General features: G+C 33.5%; 3 protein-coding genes across 3 annotated transcripts; 2 read left to right on the forward strand and 1 right to left on the reverse strand.

Annotated features, from left to right (window-relative positions):
- Positions 1–3938: 3938 nt before the first annotated feature.
- On the forward strand, positions 3939–8251 carry LOC132046283 (thioredoxin-like protein CXXS1). The gene is made up of 3 exons (XM_059436873.1): positions 3939–4182; positions 4377–4499; positions 7903–8251. The coding sequence occupies exons 1-3, from the start codon at positions 4081–4083 to the stop codon at positions 8053–8055; spliced, it is 378 nt and encodes a 125-aa protein (XP_059292856.1). The 5' UTR covers positions 3939–4080; the 3' UTR covers positions 8056–8251.
- Positions 8252–11997: 3746 nt separating this feature from the next.
- Positions 11998–14803, forward strand: LOC132046285 (transcription factor ILR3-like). Its single transcript, XM_059436875.1, has 5 exons — positions 11998–12242; positions 13414–13476; positions 13741–13815; positions 13960–14122; positions 14271–14803. Exons 1-5 carry the CDS (start codon positions 12118–12120, stop codon positions 14535–14537), a joined length of 693 nt encoding a protein of 230 aa, XP_059292858.1. The 5' UTR covers positions 11998–12117; the 3' UTR covers positions 14538–14803.
- A 485-nt stretch (positions 14804–15288) lies between these two features.
- LOC132046284 (sulfite exporter TauE/SafE family protein 5-like) lies at positions 15289–18142 on the reverse strand. The gene is made up of 4 exons (XM_059436874.1): positions 17286–18142; positions 16172–16306; positions 15942–16091; positions 15289–15854 (listed from the first exon to the last, which is right to left on the reverse strand). The coding sequence occupies exons 1-4, from the start codon at positions 18048–18050 to the stop codon at positions 15546–15548; spliced, it is 1359 nt and encodes a 452-aa protein (XP_059292857.1). The 5' UTR covers positions 18051–18142; the 3' UTR covers positions 15289–15545.
- Between the last annotated feature and the right edge of the window lie 4005 nt (positions 18143–22147).

The following is a 22147-nucleotide window of genomic DNA, read 5'->3' on the forward strand; positions in this document are numbered from 1 at the left end:
AAATTGAATACCTAATGTAGTGGGATTATTAACTATACCTATTTTATCTTAAAACACTGAAAAAGTTTAAATACCTGCTATTTTTTATGTACTTTACTAATTGTGTTAATTATGTTTATAACTTTATAAGCCGGACCCACGGTGTAAATTTTCCATAATTATAAATGGAGCCATAAAGTTTGGGGATTTGGCACGGTGTAACTACTTTAGCATATTATTGGCATTAAATACCAACCCTTAAAAATAATAGGGAGAAAAACATAAATAACCCCCAATTAATGTTTCTTTCTGAGCCTAGCCCTAAACTCTTACTCTAATAACTTTAAACTTTTTTAGCCGGATAAAAAGCATGCTTCTTTCAATTTCTTGTTAACCTAGATTTGATCTATCAAAATGAAATTAAAACATAATTGTGATTTACTCAAATGAAAAAAGAAAATAACTTGCTGGAAAATGTATTTTTCTTTTTTACTAAATTCATTATTTGGAAAATCAAAATAGGTGTAATACATGTATAAATGATATGATATATATAATTGACGTATAAACACTATACATAGAGTACAAAATGATTATACAAGAGTAACCAATGATTATATATCTTAAACTTTAATGTGTAATTTGTATAATCGATGTATAATTAATATACAATCTGTGTATAAACTAATTATGCATTATTATATGATTATACACAAATATTAATCTAGAACCATATTGATCGCGGATTTTTTTTTTTTTTTAAAAGGAAAAAAAGAAAAGAAAGAAGAGGCGAATCTGAAAATAAGAAGAAGATAGGATAATGCCTAATGGTCAAAGATGTGTAGTTGAAGTGATAACCTATTCAAAAAGCAAAACACTTTCACTGAACAACTAAGCGTTGTAACAATCTTAGTTATGGACTCTTCATAGTTTCAAATCAGAAAGGAACAATTTTCTTGGTAAAAAACTGATGGTTGAGATTGATTTTATATTTTGATGATGTGGATCCAAGTACCGGGGTAGATATTCTTTTTCAACTTTGTGGATGAACAATGATTTTGAAGAGCTAAAGAGAGGCATCGAAAGAGAGAAACATTGAGCGGGAAAAAGGTCTTAGGGTTGGCTAAAAAAAGAATTTCAGTAGGCTATAAAGTTTAAGTTTGGTTGTTTTAAAAAAAAATAGGGTTATTTTAAGATTTTTCCTATAATAGACTGTTAATTGGGTTAATTATTGTAAAATATTGGCATTGAATAGCCAAATCCACATTTTGGGCTATTATTTTTCTATTATATGACTGATAAACTTCTCTGGATCTGTAGTTTCACATTGTCCCATCTCTCTCCATTTTTTCATTCTCTTTCCTTACCTCTCCTTAAATTTCTCAAACAAAATCGTAAATCCATCACACTATATCCCAGATTTTTCGCTATATCCATATCAATATTGTTGATAATGTGTTTTTGACATGCAGATTCTAGGGGTTTTCAAGATTTTGAACAATTTCAAAATTTTCAAGGTTCTTGAGCGATTTTGGATTTTTTATTTTGTTTTATGTACAAATTATGAAATATGTGTACATTAGCCTATGTATACAAATCAGCATATGTATAGCTCATCATAGGATTTTTCGGTAGCCTATGTATACAATGATAATTGATGTATACAAACCAATAATAAATTGTACTTGTTATGCATTGTATATCAAATATGTATACACATGTATTCATGAATTGATGTATACATCATGTGTATACCAATTGTTATACATGTATTCATGAATCTGATGTATACATCATATGTACTATTAGTATATAGTGGTCCGTATTCATGTAATAAATTACTATACATTGGTCTGTATTCATCTAATAAATTGGTATACATTTGTTTGCATTAATATCTTTATAATTTTGCATTAGTATACGTTGATCTGTATTCATCTAACAAATTTTTATACATTCACTTGCATTGGTATACATTGATTCGTATTCACCTAATAACTTTGTATACATTTGTTTATAGTGTTATTCATTGGTCCGTATTCACCTGATAAATTGGTATGCATTTATATTTATACATTGATTTGTATTAATCTAACAAATTGGTATACATTTGTTTGCATTAGTATCTTTATAATTTTTCATTGATATACATTGGTCACATTGATCCATATTCACCTAACAAATATCAAGAGTCCATATTCACCTAATAATTGGATATACATTTATTTGCATTACTACATATTGATCTGTACACACATTTATACATTTGTATACTGTGCAATAGACAATAATATGCAGAATGAGTTCTACATAAATGACATTAAAGACAAATTTTTAATTGATATGAAAAAATTTTGAATGCTACTGTAAAAACGTGAAATAAGGGAAACAAAATAATTGAATCCTAATTTTAGGGATATCCAACATCAAATAAGGGGGAAAAAAAAATCATAACGGTGCATGTTTGAATAAAATTTGAGGTGGTAGATTTTTTCTGAAAACAAACATGCATATTTTTCTAATATTAAATTGATAAGGATAAGTAACTATATTTAAGATTGCAAAGTGGCGTAATTTTAGGGAGGAAAGAAGTTGTGCTCCTAGTCTTTGTCTACTGGATATAAATTTGGCTAAAAAATACCATTATTTATCGGCTAAAATTATTAAATAAATTATTGGGTTAAAAATATGTCAATTCTAAATGGGAGTTGTGTGTACATGTCAATTTCAAAATTCTGGCTAAACTTATCCCTTATCTATGCGAGTAGGTTCATTTTGGTCCTTCAAATATAACCCTGAGCATATTTAATTCCTTATCTATGGTAGTAGGTTCATTTTGGTCCTTTACATATAACCCTAAGCATATTTAATTCCTTATATATGGGAGTAGGTTCATTTTGGTCCCTCAAATATAACGCTTAGCATATTTAATCTCTTAACTATGCTAACGTGGAGGACTTTTGGTCTCCCTAATGGAACCCTTTAAAAGAGTAACGGTGCTAAACACTCACGGGATTTGCAAGAGGCTAAGCTAAACCCGTCGGACAAAAATACTAAACTCATTCGCCTTTCCCCCCAAACTTCATATGAAGAAGCACTTCACCGGAAAAAGCCCTAGCGTCTCTGTAGAAACAGGTAGAAACTTTATCTAATATATTGAAACTTTCATTCACATACTTCCGAAAATTTTTGAAGCGGTTCCACGAATTAAGACAATTTATAACAGTTGTTAAAAAGAATTTTTTTTTTTTTAATGTTTAACAAAAAATAAAAAGTAATATCCACATCCTTCCAAAATAAGTGAAACGGTTCCATGTGTGCTGCTAGATTACCGTTTAAGAGTTGATTACCAACTATATGATCCAAATATTATGAGTTGCTTTTTTTAGAGAAATGCCATTACTCTGTTTTGCGTTTTGTCTGATGAATTTAGCCTCTTACGAGTCACGTGAGTGTCACAAGGGTTTAGCACCGTTAACTTTTTAAAACCGGATCTATTAGGGAAATTAAAAGTGCTCCACTTTAACATAATTAAGGGATTAAATATGCTTAACGTTATATTTGAGGGATCAAAATGAACCTACTCCCATAAATAAGGGATCATATATGCTCAAGATTATATTTGAGGAACCAAAATAAACATACTCCGGGATAATTTTAGCCCAAAACTCTGTCAATTTCCCATGAAGAGTTTTACTAAAACTGCAATTCAACAACGGAAGCATACTGACCATGATAAGGATACTCTTTATCTGCCCTCAAGAATGTAATTCCTTGAAGGATCTCTATAATTGTGTAGTTGTGCCTAACTCAATTGTCATTACTGAAGTGATATAAGCACAAAACAATCATGAAGTTCCAAAAATTTCATGCTTAATATCTAGTGCGTAGTCCAATTGTCATTATTAAAATCAGATAAAGAAGAAACTTCGGGAAAGGCCCAAAATTCCATGCTTCCAATAATAACTGCATAAAATAGTGGGGTCCAATTCTTTAAATTCTAATGAAAATAGACCTTCTTTAATCTTTCTCAATTCTATAGTGACTGTTTAGGATAAGCACAAATTTGGCTTTCTCAATAGTGAGCAAAAAAAGTAAAAAATGGAGGACCAAGAACAGGGTACCAGGTCAAGAGTTGTGAAGGTAGACTCTAAAGAATCATGGGATTTTCATGTAAATCAAGCCACAGTTCAAGGATGCCCTGTAAGTAAAACTAACATGGCTATAATAATCTTGATTTTTGAAAAAGTCATCTGTGAATTTAAGCTTTTCCAAGAATATCCCCACTCTTATTCATGATTTTAAGCTTATTCTTTTATTAAAATTTGGAATCTTTATTGCAGTTTTTCTATTTCTAGTATGTGTCAATTAATTTTTCCTCTTTTGGGTATTTGTAGATTGTGGCACACTTTGCGGCTGTTTGGTGTATTCCCTCTGTGGCAATGAACCCCTTTATGGAGGAATTCGCTTCTATGTACCAAAATATCTCTTTTCTCACAATTGATGTTGATGAGGTCAAGGTAAGGTCTTTACCACTTTGATGTAAAATACACAACTTTAAAGGTGTAAAAGATGTGGAAATTTCCTCAAAAAAATAAAAAATAAATAAAAAAATACTTATATTGTAATCCCTCTGGTTTGAGTTAAAGTGGTCAAAAGAAATACACTGTCATGAGCCGGGTATTTAAAGTGTAAAGCCCAATATACTCACTTGTTTTAAGTAGAACAGGAGCTGAGTCTATGCCAGATGTTGGAGTCAATTTGCAGGACTTCAATGCATGTGATATAGTTATAACTTTTGGTATATTTGGATAATTTTCATTTTGTCTTTATCATGTATAATTTGTGCTAATAAAATCGCGGCGGGATTGCTAGTGCAATATGTCTAATATTTCAAGGAATACTAGGAACTTCTATTTCTTCATTGATTTTGATCATTTATTAAGAGATCACCATAAAATGAACGAGAAAAGGTAAGAGCGAGAAAACATTTACAGCAAGAGAAGTAGATTCTATGAGCCAATTGACTCCATGAGGGAATAGACGAGTTGATGTCTTATATTAGAGCTGTAAAGGTCCTTCTTTAGCTTTACGGTAGTATATCTCTCTAATTAAATACAGCATGTTGAGATATCATAAACAAAGTACAAAAAAAATTGAGGATCCAATTATCTGTATGACCATTAATCCTTGTCTACAAGTTTGTCGATAATGCTCTCCGTCTAAAAGCTGACATCTTCATCAGGAAAAACGTTTGAGACGGGTATTTTGAAAAGGATGTGATATATTGGACTAGATATTTCCTCTGATCAAATAATGAATGGTAATGAACTGTTTTGGTTTCTATCAACCTTGGGTTTAATTGTTCTTGCTTTTATCCGATGTAACAGATAGTGATTTCATTTGGCATCAAGAGGGTCTTTTATAAATACTTTATAGCAAGACAACACTTGGTCTTCGAAATGATGACTCTAAAAATGTTCCTTCAATGAGATCATCTATTTTATCTTCTCCTTCATTCAAACATGTAGAATTTATGACAATTCACTTCTCACTATTCTGAGAATAATATTCAATCTCTTTTAGTTTCATGAGTTACTGATGCGCACATATCATGAGTGTTCTCTGTGAGTTGCACTTATGTTCATCTGTTCTAATGTCTAGTGTCTGGACATTAGTCCTTGGTTATGATGAATCATTCTTACAATGAGGTCAGAGTAACCTCATAGGCATATAATATGCCAATATCACATTGTGCAACAAGAATATGTTCGTAGACAAAGTGAATAACACAATTAGATTCATAAAAAGTTGATTAGATTGGTTTTTCCCTTTGATTCTTTTGGCTTGTCTACTATTTTGGGCCTTTCAATTTGACGAGGAGGCAACTCCTGTTGTACAAAAGCTGGGTCCTTTTCTACATAGTTAGTATCATCCACTTGAAAAAGAGATTTGCATGAAAAAGGGAACTGTTTGAACTATAAGATGCTTCTGATGGGATTTTCTTAACTAAAAGTCCTCCAACACCCAACAGAAAAGGTTTAAGTTTGAGCTTTGTCTGCTTAGCTTGTATACATATTATTGTTTGGCTTATATGAGTGAGTCAGAGAGATCGACATCTCTATTGTTTTGCTGAAAAGTTTTTCTACCCTTTCTATTTTCTGGTGTATATTCCAAGTTTTGCTTTTGCTTATAATTCTGATCTGGTCTATTAAAGGCATCTATTCTCTAGTTGCCCCAACTTGACACTTGGGGCTAATTGGCTTCTTGCCTTCTACAAAGTCATTTGATATTGTTCACATGCTTGTCAAATGTCAACCGAGTCATAATGGTATCTTTTGTCAAGTCTTCACACAATGATAAAGTTTGTTTTGCTGCTCTTCATGTCCTGAAATATTGAGCAGTCAGTAAGACTTACATATCTCACTACAGTAGTACTTGAAATCCTCCCTTACCTTTTCTCTGAAGAAACGATACTTTAAATGTGAAGAAATTAAAACCATGAAATGATTTTCGAAAAGTGATGTACTAACACATAGCGTTCAAATTTCCCATTTTAAATCAGAGAATAACCACTCGAGTTTCGTCTTCCAATTTTACCATTCCTCATTTCATTTACTTTTTAAGATATAAGCTGATTGATCTTTAAGACATTCGAGAGTAGAATAGTGATTTCCGTTATTTCCAAGGGGCCAAGTTGAGAGATTCTTAATCTTCTGGTCATAACTCCTAGTTCTTACGTGCACTGCAATTAGACAGGAATCTGCAAATATTTAGTCTAGGGAAAGGCTTCACCTTTATCATTATAAATACAATGCAGTCACTATAGATACTTTCTAGCATTATTTAAGATATGTTAGATTAAGACTGCAAGATTCCCATTTGTAGAGTGACTTTGATGATTATCTAACCGAATTCTTCTTCGGAGATTCCTGATCTTTTCACTATTACTTGTGGATGGAGAATCTGATTAATTTAGAAGGCTGTTGCATAATTTTGATTCTGCAAAAATAACAATTCTTGTTCCAGCTGGTATGAAATTGTATTCTAGGAAACTAAATGTCATTATGACATTGAAGTCTTTGAGCAGCTACCAGTGAACCTGTTAGGATTTTCTTTTGCGACCTAGTTTCTCTGCTTTGTCTCTGAAACAATGCTCCTCCGCTGTCGGTTTGATCTGCTGAAAATCCAATGGCACAAGTCTCCATAGACAGATGAACTTCTCCGTGTTGTCTGTAGAAACCATTGTCCACTCTATAGTAGTACTGCTGTGTGAACTTATTGTTTCTCTTTCAATTATCAGGAGAAAAGTATCTGTTGTTTTCTTTCAACAAGGGGTATTCCGTAAATTCATGAAGTGGTAATATTTGGATTCAGAATGTTGACATAGTATTAGAGGATCGAAGCTTTTCGACAGTTGATAGACATAATTGACTTATAAGATTATGGGCTACCAAGTACCAATAACCTTGGTCCTTTTTTGTTACTTGAATGTTTGGTCATATATTACTCAATATCTCATTGAGATTCAAACAACAATACCAGTTCTTTAGGATTTCAACCCCAAGATTTTGTTATTGTTGTATGCCTTCTTTTGCAGGCGCTCTATTTTCTGGTGTTGAAATGGCTGTATGTATCGCAAGGTTACTGCTTTATGTGGCAGCGGGTTTATTTAGCTAGGATGGGACTTTTTTAAGTTATAACTCTCAGTTTCAGGTTTAAAGCAAAGTGGGGCCTCGTAGAAAAAGTGCATTCTGATAATTTATATGAATATAAAAGCAACAGGACATTAAGTACACCAAATATTCGTATTGTTGAGGCTGTTTTCCATCTAATATACACAGATTTAAAGGCTTGCATCTTGTTTGTTGGGATGATATGTTGGTGATGCACATTGTTATTTTTTTGTTTTGCGGTTGGTAGGAGGTGGCTAGCAAATATGAGGTGAAAGCCATGCCAACATTTCTGCTGCTGAAAGATGGAGTGCCAGTTGACAAGCTAGTTGGTGCAAATCCAGACGAGATAAAGAAAAGGATCCAGACTCTTGCTCAGTCCAACCCCACAGATGTATCCTAGTCAGTTCGAATATATTTCTATAGTGTGCTGCAAAAGAGATTCTTTAATTGTGTGGCTTGTGCTATTTCATCTCTAAATGTAGATAATTCCATCTCCACTTGTAGATAACTGTTGAAACATAGTGTTTTTCTGTCTTTAAGGCGTGTAAGTAACAAATAATTTAGTAACTTAATTACCCATGATTGGCTTTTCTGGATACTGTGAAGGTATTTGGCCTTATATAAGTAGTGGTCCTGGAATCTATGTGCATGCCAAATGAAAAGGAATCTGAAAACGAAAGGACTTCGAATTTCTCTTTGCACCAGTAAACGAACAATAAATGAGACTCGTGTCGTTAATTCAACTTACCGCGAATCTTTGGTTTTGAATTTTCTTATGTTAAAGACTTTTCTTTTGTTTATGGATGTCGCTACCTACTAGTAAATTGCAACAAGAAAAAGAGTTAGATCATGTAGAGGCGAATCTAACATTTACCGCCAGTGGATGTGTATTCTCAAAAAAAAAAAAATCTTTATTACATATGTATGCATAATTTGAGACTGAGATTCAGTTAAATGCATCGGATTCGTGTTAGATATGTATGCTAGTAGTAGCTTCCTTGATGAAGATGTTAAAACAGCAGTTTTTACTAACACTTTGGTGTCGCTTGCCAAAAGGACATATCTGGTATAGACATCGAGATTCCTCAAGCACATATCTATTGATGTATTGGGCATGACGTAAACGGGTGAATAAATATTAATGGAGTGTGGCTTTCACGCTTAGTTGTTTTTGTGATGCATCAATTGATTGATTATCTATTAGCTCGATTTTTTCGAGCATATGATGACAATGTGGTCAATTTTTATCAAGAATTAGATACTTCATCCTTTTAAATCTTTCTTTCTACTTATAAGGACATAAATTACGAAAGAATTTAAGTCCATGGAATCTCTTTTTTAGCCACCTAGATAGTAGATCGTGAAAGATTGTTCTTTTATATTACTGCAAGCCAAGCAAAGTCATGAAACTGACTAACCACATTTAGTCAAGTGAGCTTAGACCCAGAGTGTGGTGGTTGAATTCACCTTTGGTCTCACTTGCCAAAAGGAAATAAATGGCTGTTCAGTGCACTAAGTTCTCACTATCATAAGGTCTAGCTAAAAAATGTCCTAGATTGTATTGAATATACTATACATGATTTACTTTGTATTTCTTTGAGAGATTATTTCCACAGCTTAAACACATGGCCTTTTAGTCACACCACTCTAATTTTTGTGGGTTGCAACTTGCACCATGACACCTTCACTGGCCAAAGTTGAATGTGATTTTACTTTGCATTTTTGCGAGAGGCTATAATCACGACTTAAACTTATGACTTCTTGATCACATGACCACATAACTTTTAAGGTTCTGTTAAGACTCCTTTCATTAATTACCAAAAGAAAATACTCTGGCAAAATCGTTCCTTATCGTCGCGTGCGAGCGTTCCACATCAAAGACTGACTTGTGAGTGTACGGGTCACGTAAATGGATAGACAAATTAATGGATAGTCGCTTTCACCTAAATTATTGCTACTAATACGAATGCTAAGTTATATGAATGAATGAAGTAAAAAGGAATAGTCGAAAAGGCCACATCCACTAACGAATGGAAGATAAGCATATAAGATTTCTTTGGAATAAAAATATCTAGGCATAAATTTGCTAGAGGGACCATATAGGAGAAAAGAGACATTGTTAATGGTGGGTAATAATGTTAGAAACACAACCACACTTTGAAGGGCTATGAATGACTTATTCCCAGGACAAAGAGCATCCTCATTATTTATTTATTTATTTATTTATTTTTGCCCCTATGTTTCTATCGTTAGTTCGTTACAATTGAATCCACAAATTAACAATTTTCCTTTTAGACACATATTCTTATATTTTTGTCGTCCCAATAAGAACCAATGAATTTGAATTACGAGAAGAAGCAACACATTTATGTCCGGAATAAATTTGAAGATTTGTTTCTTATAATTTTTTGTGAAATAAAATTTACGTATAGAAATTACATAAAGTGTAATATGATTTACAAATACCATTTATGGTTAAAAACATTTACATGATGTTTCAAATTAAACTACACTCTTTAAGTTGTCATTTTTTTTTTAGTTTCTCATTCGGTGTCCGGTACCCGCATTAGCGCCCGATTATACTCAAATTCGCGCCGCGCAGGGCCCCATTCAGGAAAAACGCTCCCTAAGGATTTTTTCATATTCAGGACTCAAACCCGATACCTCTGGTTAAAGGAGGAACAGCCCCATCCACTGCATTACATCCTTTGACGGTAATATTGTCATTGTCATATATAAAATAGGATAAGGATATGGAATAAACAGAGAACACCCCCAAAACTATATAAGACGTAGTCGTGGCACATTGTGGCACCAGAACATTTTATACTCCTAGTAAAGTATACCAACATAGATCACTCATTTTAACCCTAAATCTAAAATAGGAAGGAACAGTCTTTTGCAAATATTCTAAATTTCTTTTTTCCCAACAAATATTCTAATTTGTTATTTGTTAAATGCATAAAAGAAGTAGCAAATTATTAAAGTAACTGCTCTGCGACAAGTTCATATGTTGTTGTTTAAGGTGTTTTAAAGATTCTTTCCAAAAACTAATCCACATTTTTTTTAGTGATGAATAGTAATGAAACAAATTTTCAAAGAACGCTCACTAAAGTCTTCACAAAAAGTTGTCAACTGTTGAAACACGTTTTCTACTAACAATTTTTTCCAAAAGTCGCCCACATGGTTTGTGTAATTAGAATAACTTAAGATTAATGATTAAACTATAAAACCTTATGGCCCAACAACCAATGCACTATCCCTCACATTCAGAAATCAGAAGATAAGAATTCTTGCTCATGCGTTACCATTTACTTTACATTTTATCTAGTTAAAAAAGACTAACCATTCAATTAAAATTGTGTTCTCTCGAAAAATAGGTTTTTAAGAAAACTGTTGATTATTCTTTTGGAACAATTTTAGCTCTCCTTTTGGCATGGTGCAAGGATATGTCCACCTTTAAACAAATGTTTTAAGAATTTTATCTTTTACCTTAATGGACATTCCTGGTGAAAATTCGAGTTTGAGGGTGCCAGTAACTAATGCTCCTCCGGTTTAAATTAAGTGTCTACTTAGCTTTTAGCACATATTAATTCCTAGAATAAATAAATATGTTGACTAAATTATCGTTAATTAGATACTACCTAATTAATATGGTTTTTTGCAACAACAACAACAACAACATACCTAGTGTTATCTCACAAGTGAAGTTTGGGGAGGGTAGAATGTACGCAGACCTTAACTCTACCTTGGAAGGTAGAGAGATTGTTTCCGAAAGACCTCATCACGAAAAAGCATAACAAAGAAGATCAGATAAGAATTGACGACAGTAAAACAACCACGGAAAAATATTACTCCCTCCGTTCCAAAAAAACGGTTTTACTTTCTTTATTAGTTTGTCCCAAAAAGATTGACACACTTCTATATTTAGAGACAATTTAACTTTATGAGATAAATTTACAACCACAAAAATATCTAAAGCTTATTTTAGACCACGTATTTTGAAAATCTTCTTTTATTTCTTAAACTCCGTACAAAGTCAAATTAAAGCAATCTTTTTAAAACGGAGGGAGTATAAATAAGCATTATAGAGAAGTAACAATAATTGTAACAAACTTAATATGATAATCAAAGTACAAAACAATAAATAATAATAATTAATATAGTTATTTTTATTATATAAAAACTTTTATATAGATAAACATTTATTTTGAACCAAAATAAAACGAACTAACATACGTGGGAGCAGTAACTATTACTACCTAGATGCTTTAGAAAGTCAAAAAGGAGGCCATTCCACTGAATATTTGACGTTAAAAGGTGGGGGGTTGTAACTTGTAAGTGAAAAAACAAAATCTGCCTCCACCACTCATATTAATTTGCTTCCACAACTCTTTCTCCTCCTCACTTTCCCGTAACCACCTAACACGCTACCAATCTTCAACTCAAATTTTCCATTTCAATGGGGGAAACAGAGGAAGATGGCTCAAATTGGCTTATAGAGTTAGGTTTAATGGATGACCTGCCTTCTCTTGAACCCAACGCTCAATGGCCCTCCAATGCTTTCTCCCTTCCTAATAATCTCAGGTTCAAAATTTATGCCCTTTGTACCCCCCACTGAATTTTAGTTGAGGTTTACTCCTGTTGATATTGCTCTGGTTTGATTCTTGTCTTAGGTTGCTAATAGTTGTTTGTAACTTTTGTCTGAGGATTCAAGTTTCATTCTTTCATTGTTCTTTTTTAAAATATAATTAAGTTGGTGAAATGAAAATGTGGGGTTGAGTTTTCTTGAATAAAGAACTTCAACTTAACTATTTAAAATGCCAATAAAAAAACTTTTAGTGTGTACTACTTAAAAAGCCAACAAAATAAAAATAAAAATTGTTCAGCAGTGTATGCAACTCATAATCTGTTGACTGCTGACCACTATTTTAGATCGTTCATTTCCTTATTAAAAAAAGGGTGAAAAATATTGTGCCTGTTCACTAGTAAAATAGCTTTAGTTCCAGTTTCAATGTAGAGAGGAAAGTTCAATCTTGGTTTTGGGTTGTAGTTATGCTGGTCTATTTCATAATAAAGGAGGATGTGGGTAAGATGAGGATGGTGACTATCTAAGTAGGTTATGTATATGTTTAGTTTGTGAATAAACTAGGGCATAAAACTAAGAAGATTTGGTTAGTCTAATTGGATTTGGTCTACTGAAGCTGTCAAATGATTGATTTTATTGTTATTTAGCTCTTGGTTGGATAGAGTTATCCTTAAATGTATAGGTCTTCAAGGATTTCCATGTCAGATGCTTTAGTTAATCTCATTAAATACTATGAATAAATTAGGAGTTATGCTGAGATGCAGAGATCATGGATAAAACAAGCTTCAAGAAATATGAGAAGATGGTTTTCCAAATAAGTTAAAAGAAAAATCAATTCAATGATATGAATATTTTTTTGAGTATTTAAAGTGGAGCGCTAGACACGCTTGATTTTAAAGAGATTTTCCTGGCGGATCTGTGCTGAAGATTGTGTTAGTTAATCTGTAGACTTACTCATAGAGGAGCTACTCATTTATTTTTAACTTAAATCTAGTATGAGGAGGAACTTGTATGTGCTATAAGTCCTTTCGGTTTTAGCAGACGATTCAATATCTTGCATTAATAACCATGAATTCTATGAAAATGTTCCCATTTTTGTGTTGCACAACTAATCCAATTGATCATTGGATTCTATGTGCTGAATGTGATGTATTTTGTACCTTATTACAGTTCTGGATTAGAGGATTCCTATGGCAACTCAGATAGTTTGAAGGAATGTGGCTCCAAGAAGAGGTATTTTTCTCTTAATCAATAATTTGCTGGAGTTTTTGAAACAAGAAATAAAAGAAAGTCGAAAACAGTAGGCTCTAGCACATAACATCAGTGTATGTCTTGTGGTAATGTGTTGTGTTTTCAATTGTATTATATATCATAAAATTTAAAAGCATCAGTGATGTTTTGTAGCATTATCTAACATATCATGTTCTTTCTCTGTTTGTGAAGTGTTCCTTTTCCCTCTTTCCCCTGTTCCCTTATATGAAAGGCCATTTATTTCAGGGGGAGATCTGGAGCATGTGCATCTGATTCAAAAGCACATAGGGAGAAAATGCGTAGGGACAAGCTCAATGACAGGTGCTCTCTCGTTCTCTCTCTTTCTCTGTGTTAATGCTTGTGATGGTTGTGCTGCATTTAAATTTGTTTTTGCTGCTTGTTGGATTTTCTTAAAATAAAAAAGTGTTTTAATGTTCTTCTCTTCTTCTTTTTTTTTTTTTCAAGGTTCCAAGAATTAAGTTCTATACTGGAACCTGGAAAGCAGCCCAAAATGGATAAAACTGTTATCTTGGGTGATGCGGTACGAACAGTGGTGCAGTTGAGAGATGAAGCTCAGAAGCTCAAAGAGTCGTATGACAACTTGCAGGAGAAGGTTAATGAATTGAAGGTGTGATGATTGAACTCATTATCTCGTTGTTTCTACACAAGTAATACGGGGGGTCATGCGATCAATTGTATACTGATTAAGTTTTCCTGTCTTGTTATTTTCTCTTCATTGAGCTGTGTATAAAGTGGTTATTGTTTTGGTCTTGTAGGCCGAGAAAAATGAACTCCGAGATGAGAAACAGAAGCTGAAGACAGAGAAAGAGAAACTCGAGCAGCATCTGAAGGCCTTGAACACTCAACCTGGGTTTTTACCACACCCTCCTGCAATGGCTTCCCCTTTTTCAGCCCCACATCAAGTCTATGCAAGCAAAATGATGCCATATATGGGCTACCCTGGAATCCCTATGTGGCAGTTTGTGCCGCCTGCTGCAGTTGATACGTCAGAAGATCATGCTCTCCGTCCCCCAGTTGCTTAAATTATGGTGACTTCTTGTTACCAGAATTATACGAATGTTTGTTTCCTATGTCAACAAACCTTGTTGACGTTTGCTGACATTTTGTTCTCCTAATATGAGCAGATTGGTACATATAATATAATGAGGTAGTTGATCAACTGATTATGTACACTAAAATGTAAATCTCGTTGAAGTTTACATGAATACCTACCTTATGTTATATCATCTGACCAAGCATAGCATCCTCAAGACATGCTACTCTTGGTTGTTCAATTTTGACTCTACAATTATGAATCTAGTGTTGCACTCAGCTGAATAGCTTCTAGTTGTTAAGAGGCAGGAATGATTAGTGCCTTCACATCCTCTATGTGAACAATGCATATGTTTTAGAGCAATCGTGTATGAGTGCTACCCTATGTTCTCTTTACCATTTACCTTGTAGATAATATATTGTCAGCTACTACTTTCTCTAGTTTTTATGGACTTGAAAGGAAGAGCTTGAACACTAGTTTTACTAGTAAGCTGTACATGCAGTTTATTTGTTAAATATGACTTTTTTTCTGGGTCTGGCTTTGCTGTACATGCAATTTATTTGTTTAGAGTCATGTTAGTCCATCTAACAACTTTTTACTCTACACTGCAGTTCACTATTTTCAGAAACTATGTTTGACACTGAAGTAGGTTTTCATTGAAGAAACATCTTCTGTAAATCATGTCATTCCTCGTGCTAAGTAAAGATTCACTTGAAACTCGTTTCTGTGAGAGACAATCGTCGTACAAGCTACTGTTATTTAATAATTAATGCTTAAACTTAACAATCGGAAATGCACAAGTATATGTAATAATCATGGCTTAAACTCACAATCCAGGTTACAAACATTTCATAGCCCAGTCCAGATCTCTAGATAATATGATTCTCTTAACAAAAGCTTCCCAAGAAGCATCTAATTCTTTATAGAGCATAAAAATGCAAAACTTGGACCATGCCTTGAACTGGACCATCTCTTTAGATTTCCTCTTTTTCTTTTCTCAACAAGGCTGCTTGAACCCCATGTAATTCCCACTAGTGTAATCCTTCCAGATATCAACAGCTCCAAAACTAGTCATGAGAACAGTGCTTAAAGCCATAACTGTGCCAACAGAAAAGACAATGAGGGATGCTCTCCCATGATGTTCTATGGCTCTCTGAACCACTACTAATCCAATAATTGAAGCAACAAAACATACGACTGCAAAGATGAGGGCATCGTTCACGTGCTCCATCCCTAGAAATAAGTATTGCACAGCTGACATGGTAGAAGAGAAAAATACCATGAATGAACAAGTTGCTGCTGTCACCTGAAGTAAAACAGAGTCATCAGTCCTACGAACATACAATTTTAAGTATAACTACGATGGAAGAATAATAGGTGAGACAAAGCTTACTTCAGGAGTTATTCCAACTTGGATTAGAAGGGGACTAATTAGCATTCCACCACCAATTCCAAAAACGCCTCCGAGAACCCCTGCAAGTAGTGCCATTATCGGGAAGATGAGCTTCCCTGAAGGTCCATGTTTAGTTTCACCAGTTCCTTCCTGCACTCAATGAACGAACCAAGTTAGTTCTTAATCAAGAAATTAAGCAAACGACATACTCTGTTTTAATTTCTAAATACCTGTTTCTTGGAAAGCATGTTCTGCTCACTTTCTCTATTATACAAGATCCATGATGTAAAGATTATAGCCATAGGAAACTGAACTGACGAAATGATCCAGTATCCCACTCCACACGCCTCCATAGGAATGATGCCCTGGACATTGATTGAACAATTTCCGTTACAATGTTACACACAAGTAACCTAACATTTTAAAATTTTCAGTGTCATCATAACTTTCCTTTTTCTACTTAAAAGTTCTTTAACAAATTGAACTAGTTGCAAACGCTTCAGCAATAACACATGTCAAGTCTATAATCTAGAGCAGCAGAACTCACTTTATTTCCTGTGTCAGAATTGAAGAAAGTGAAAGTATATCTCTCAACTAACTGTCCTTTTCTCTATGAGCCACCTCTCTACTGAGGAACAAACGTGGTTACTAAAGATAGTTGAAGAGACTACTTAGATTTTCCCAACTGCAGTTTTCATGGTCTCAAAACGAGCTAGGTCTTTTTCTTTTCGGAGACAAAAAATTTACTTTAACTGTTTAGTCGAGTAATTCAAACAGGGGAAGAGGACATAAATTTTGTCAATACTGAAAAAGGACAAGAAGTAGCCTCATGTTTGTGATGCTCACAAGATTAGACAAAAAAATGAGAATTCAGCATCATATTCTGGTGATGAGAAATTAAATCTGAACTTAGCATTAAAAGGGAAACGAAAAGAGGACTTAAGAAGTTCAGTAAAAGTTTGAAGATCTATGGCTAATTTTGGTGACCAATGTGAGAAATGGTAAATCCAAATTGCTTAGAATCTAAAAAGAATTCATATCCCATTCAAACCAAGTCATATGATAGGACAATAAGAATCTCCGATTAAGCCAATTGACAGCTTCAATCTTTATCCTCTTACCATTCCATTTTTCAAAAGAGAATTTTAATATTTAGTGATTTCACATTTATCTTTAAGCTACGTGTTAGAAATGCTGGAGCTGAACTATCAACCTTATTTTGCATCCACCTTCCATCATAGGAGTTGTGGCATGAAGTGTCCAGAAGGAGGAAATATAAAACATATGAGAAAGCTACGTGTAAACAAAACCAAGTGAAGTGAAGACAAGATAAAAGAGGCATACTTGTCCATATCGATTTCCACGAAGAAGGTAGAGTAAAAAGAAGGAAAACCAGAACATCACCAACATCCCCATTTTCATCCATGGAATACTGCTGCTTCCTCCCTTTGCTTCCTTCTTCAACAAAGGCTCAGTTTCATCACAACTTTCATTTTTCAACAGCCCATTTTCCAATTCTGATTCCATTTTCCAATAGAAGAACCCTGATTTACATGTCTTGAAAGTGCAAAACCCAAGAAACACAGCAAAAAGTATAGTAATAAGCCATTCTGGGAGTACCCTATTGCATATAACTCCAATACTGACACCCAACAACATGCATGGCTCAGAGAGCAATGCTATATCAAAATCAATCAGAATCTTTCCCCCATTTTTGGGACTTCTAATAAACATGCTACAAACAACATTAGCAATAGAGCCACCTGTGACCATAAATGCAGAAAAACTTGAAGCTGTTTTGAGGTCTACTCCAATAATTATTGTGAGAATAGGTACATATAAGCCACCACCACCAATCCCACCAGCACTTGATATAGAGGCTGCTAAAAAACATAGTACCCCTGCTATTACAGTGGGGACTCCAAATTTTAGACCTTCATCTGCTTGTTTTTGCTGTTGATTAGTCCTCCATGCATAGATTGCATTCAAGAATTGATCCAACTTGGGGATATCTGATTTGGGGTTTGTTTGTTTTGCTATAGAAAATCTGCAGGTGGTTAGAAAAATAAGTAAAAATGTTAACTTTAAGTAGTTGTTGTGAGGATTCATTTTCTTGAAATTTTTTGTTACAACGAGAGTGTGCTTTGGCGGAGGAGAGGCTTTTAACTTTTTAAGATGGTGTGGTGGCCTAAAAAAGGTGATGATTTAAAATATGGGACTTAGTGAAGGTATAGTACAAAATGCATGGGGTAAACTAGAATTATTTTCGAATTTTTGCCACTTGTCATAAATATAACTTTCACCAATTGTCCTCATCATCAACATCCAAGTATATATTTTGATTGTTAGCAATTCACAGTGGAGTTGCTTCTTAGGATGGGATAATATATCAGATGCATAATGGTGACTGATCAAATTGCTACTCTTTTAAGTGAAGAAATTAAAGGGGTTGAACAATAAGTTGAAAAATGGGACAGATGAATGCTTAAAGCCTCAAACTCTATGTAACATTAAGTGTCTTTATGGCAAATAACACGTAATTGAGGACAATAAATAAGCAGAATTTGAAAATGACTTGTTGAGAAATAGAAACTATATGCATGGGATGATCAATGTAACTTTTTCTAATAAATTAATTTGTAGTGAAAGTAATTATTATTACACGTATAGGTTCGTTTTGAGCTTATTCTATTACTAGCAAATGAATGATGATAGAACCTAGTAGTCTCACCTACAATAGACGAAAATGACGTGTAACTTGCTTTTAAATCAATTGATACATCACGCGAAGAAGCTTATCAACCATATTTTGGAGTGTACGTGAACAGATCAAAACGGATGAAATGAAGCATCATCGAAGCTTCTTGGATTTGATAAGTTGGATGACTTTTGGTTTACTTGGTGAAGTAAGACATACATGCATGTACCCGATGCTTTATCAGTTTTATAAATACATACATTATTATGTATTTTTGTTTTTTTAATATATAAACGTTTATCAACTAGTTGTAGTTAATAAATACACGTTATTACACGTTATCATCTTTTTTTTTTTTTTTTTTTTTTTTTTTTTTTATAATCACTTTGGTTAAGTAAAATTTTCTTTCTGTAGAACTTGTCATTAGATCATCATTAAGGCAGTTTGATAGTTTGCACGACCAATTATCTATCCTACTGTATATCGCCTATATGATAGATTACGTTACTCTACATGTTTCAAACTAGTGTTCATGGAATCGTAATAACTGGAAAGTAAGGACACAATAATATTTATGTGGAAACCACCCGACTCACAAAGGGTGAAAAAAATCACGACCTACACAACCTCTACAGGATTTTTTTCAAACTCCACTACAACGGTAAGCCTTTGCAAATTCAAGTTAGAAATTCTGTAACGTAGGAACTATACTCTAATTCCTATCTGATCAATAATCTCCCTAGACTAATGAGCCCACTTCAAATTATCCCAACTTGAAGTTGAATTTGACTAACGTTTATACCTCAAATAATTGCTTCTATGAAAACTAATAAGGTACAACTCGATAAACAATCCTAATACAAAATTCTAGACTCAAGAACTCTAAAACATAAACTCCATTAAACAGATTCTTCGGTCTTCGTCCTTATCAAGGCACACTTCGAAGAATCGAAACTTCCTCAACTATTGCATTGACATATTTTATCTCTTTATGAGTGTGTAAAACTTCTTTATGACATGACTTGGATATATATAGTACTAGGTTTGCATCAAGTCGGCGGAACTCAATCACTATGTGGTAAGACCCATTATGAGAGTTAGGGTTTGAGTTGACTTGAAATTCTTGTATTCACACGACTTTAGTGTCCTTGTAGGAGTCTGATGTATCTTATTAATATTGATATTCCGGCCTTTTGAAACATGACTAACCTTCAGTCAAAGTACGGAAAAAATGTGAATTTTTAAAAAAATTGGCCAAAGAACAAAGGCAGGGGGGCAGTTTATGTTGCCCTCTTTTTCATGCGTGAAAGGACCAAAGTTTTAATTTTACAGTTTGGTCCTTTCAATTCGTGCGTAAAACCTACTTTTTTTTTTTTTTTTTTTGTACCACAAAAGTCGCGGCCTCTGATTGATTATGTCAAGATTGGAAGTATCATCACATATTTGTTTCCTATTAATTACTAGTCCGTGTGATAACAACACCTAGACACGAGTGTCAATAAGTTGGTAAATTCTCCTTGTCAAAGTTGTAAGAAAGGCATTTATGTGTAGAAAGATGAAAAGGGAGAGAATAAGAATTAAAAGTATCATAAAAACAAATTAATAGTAAGACATAAAATGAACATAAACACAAATAATAAAAATTATCATAAAAATATAACATTATCAACATGATAAAAAAAAAAAAAAATTAATATTGCCTATTAACACAGAAAAAGCAAACCATTTCTTTCTTTTTCAGCTTTGAAATAATGTTGACTTCAATTGCAGTTGCACCTGTACCACAGGGGTGTGAGTGCACTATTATTTTGACTCTGACTATATACATATAGTCATAAAGATCTTCGAAAATTCATATTTACACTACGTACAGATCGGCAAATTTTGGTGAAATAATTTGACTATACTCTGATTTTTGTGGAAATTAAATGGGCCAAGTCTTTCCCCAATTATGAAGCTTTATTATTCTGGAAAATGTTGGTGTATATCTAGTTGGATGTTTGAGCCCCTAGCTAGAATCCATCTTTTGATGTTCTTACCAACAGTGCATCACATATGTCCGAAGAAACCATCTTTTTTACCACTGCTTTCATAGAATCTTGACCACTTTTTGCTTAAAAGAAGCACAATGTCGCATGTTTTAAATATTTATGTTAAATATTTTAAGGTTCTCAAAGAGGAAGAAGGGGCATCTATTTGAGATACGATAAGAGGAAATATTAAGCTGAAAACTTTAACACTTGTATAATTACTTCTACCAATTAGTAATTTTTCCTAGTATTTGGCAATATGAAGATAATGTCTTATAGTATCTTTTCAAATGCAACAAGAAAGTGGCTTTAATGATTCAACTTTGGCCAATTGGCTTTAATTAGTGTAATTTTATAGTTGGTTGTGGTACCAATTTGTTTTCCTGAACTTCAATATTCGAAATGATTTCTATCCGAATCTTATCGTCTCTAAAATCTGGACCGATGAAAGATAAGATGGTACCACCACTCATCAGCTATTAATCTTTGAAAGAAAAAAATAAAACTAGCAAATATCGATGAAGGTGACAAATATGTAGTAATATCTAAACTAATTTTCCTACTATGTAAGGATCGGATGTCATAATTATTCAACAAGATCAAATCTGTAAGCCAATTTAAAAGAGTCAAAAAAAAAAAAAAAAAAAAAAAAAGGAGGAAGCAATGGTCTTGATATTTATTAGTTAGTGCAGCACAAAGTGGCTGCAGTTTAGTAGTGAGATTTTACCTTTTGGGTTTTCTCGTGTGGTCCTTGGCGACAGATACTTCTATGGTTGTTTTCCTGTTGTTCATCAAGAATAAGAATATTTTTCAGAAAACTGAGTAGTGGAAAACAAAAAGCAAAAAGTGATAGAGAAAGAAAAAGTTGGAGTAAACTCTTGGAAATTCTCTCACATTCTTTGCTAGCAAGTATGAATCTCTATAGAAAGTCCTGCCAAGTGATAGTCTATTCATCCATAATATTGAAATCTATTGAACTCTGAATTCTATTTATGTAAAATAATTCTTATGCATCAGTGATGCTTTTCTTAAAACTATCAAATTCATTCAAGAAAATAATTAAATAAGCGGGGCGTGTTTATGCATGGCACCACACCGTTTGCAGTCCCTACCTATTTGTTTACTGCCCCTATTGCCATTGCCGGGACAAGTAGTCATAGTTGCATAAGCACCAACTAATGAATCAGAGCAATTGTTAGGAGATAAATCAGGACTACACAAGTGCATAATACTGACCATGTCCGTGTTTTGGCCAATTGAAGTGTTTTTAAAACCATAGTTACATTCATATTTGACAAAAGGGTGGAAAGGAGTGTGTTAAGATTGCTCAGGTATGCACCATTTTGAATGTAGTCACCACAATCGTAGAATAGTAAATCAGGTTGCGCTAGGATGAGACCAAGGAAAATAAGTATGCAAAATAAGAAAGACTAGCAATTTCTGAATAGCCATGTAAGTTGCTCAATCTTTGAATGATT

The sequence above is a fragment of the Lycium ferocissimum genome, chromosome 2 (genome assembly GCF_029784015.1).
Source record: "Lycium ferocissimum isolate CSIRO_LF1 chromosome 2, AGI_CSIRO_Lferr_CH_V1, whole genome shotgun sequence".
Lineage (NCBI taxonomy): Eukaryota > Viridiplantae > Streptophyta > Magnoliopsida > Solanales > Solanaceae > Lycium > Lycium ferocissimum.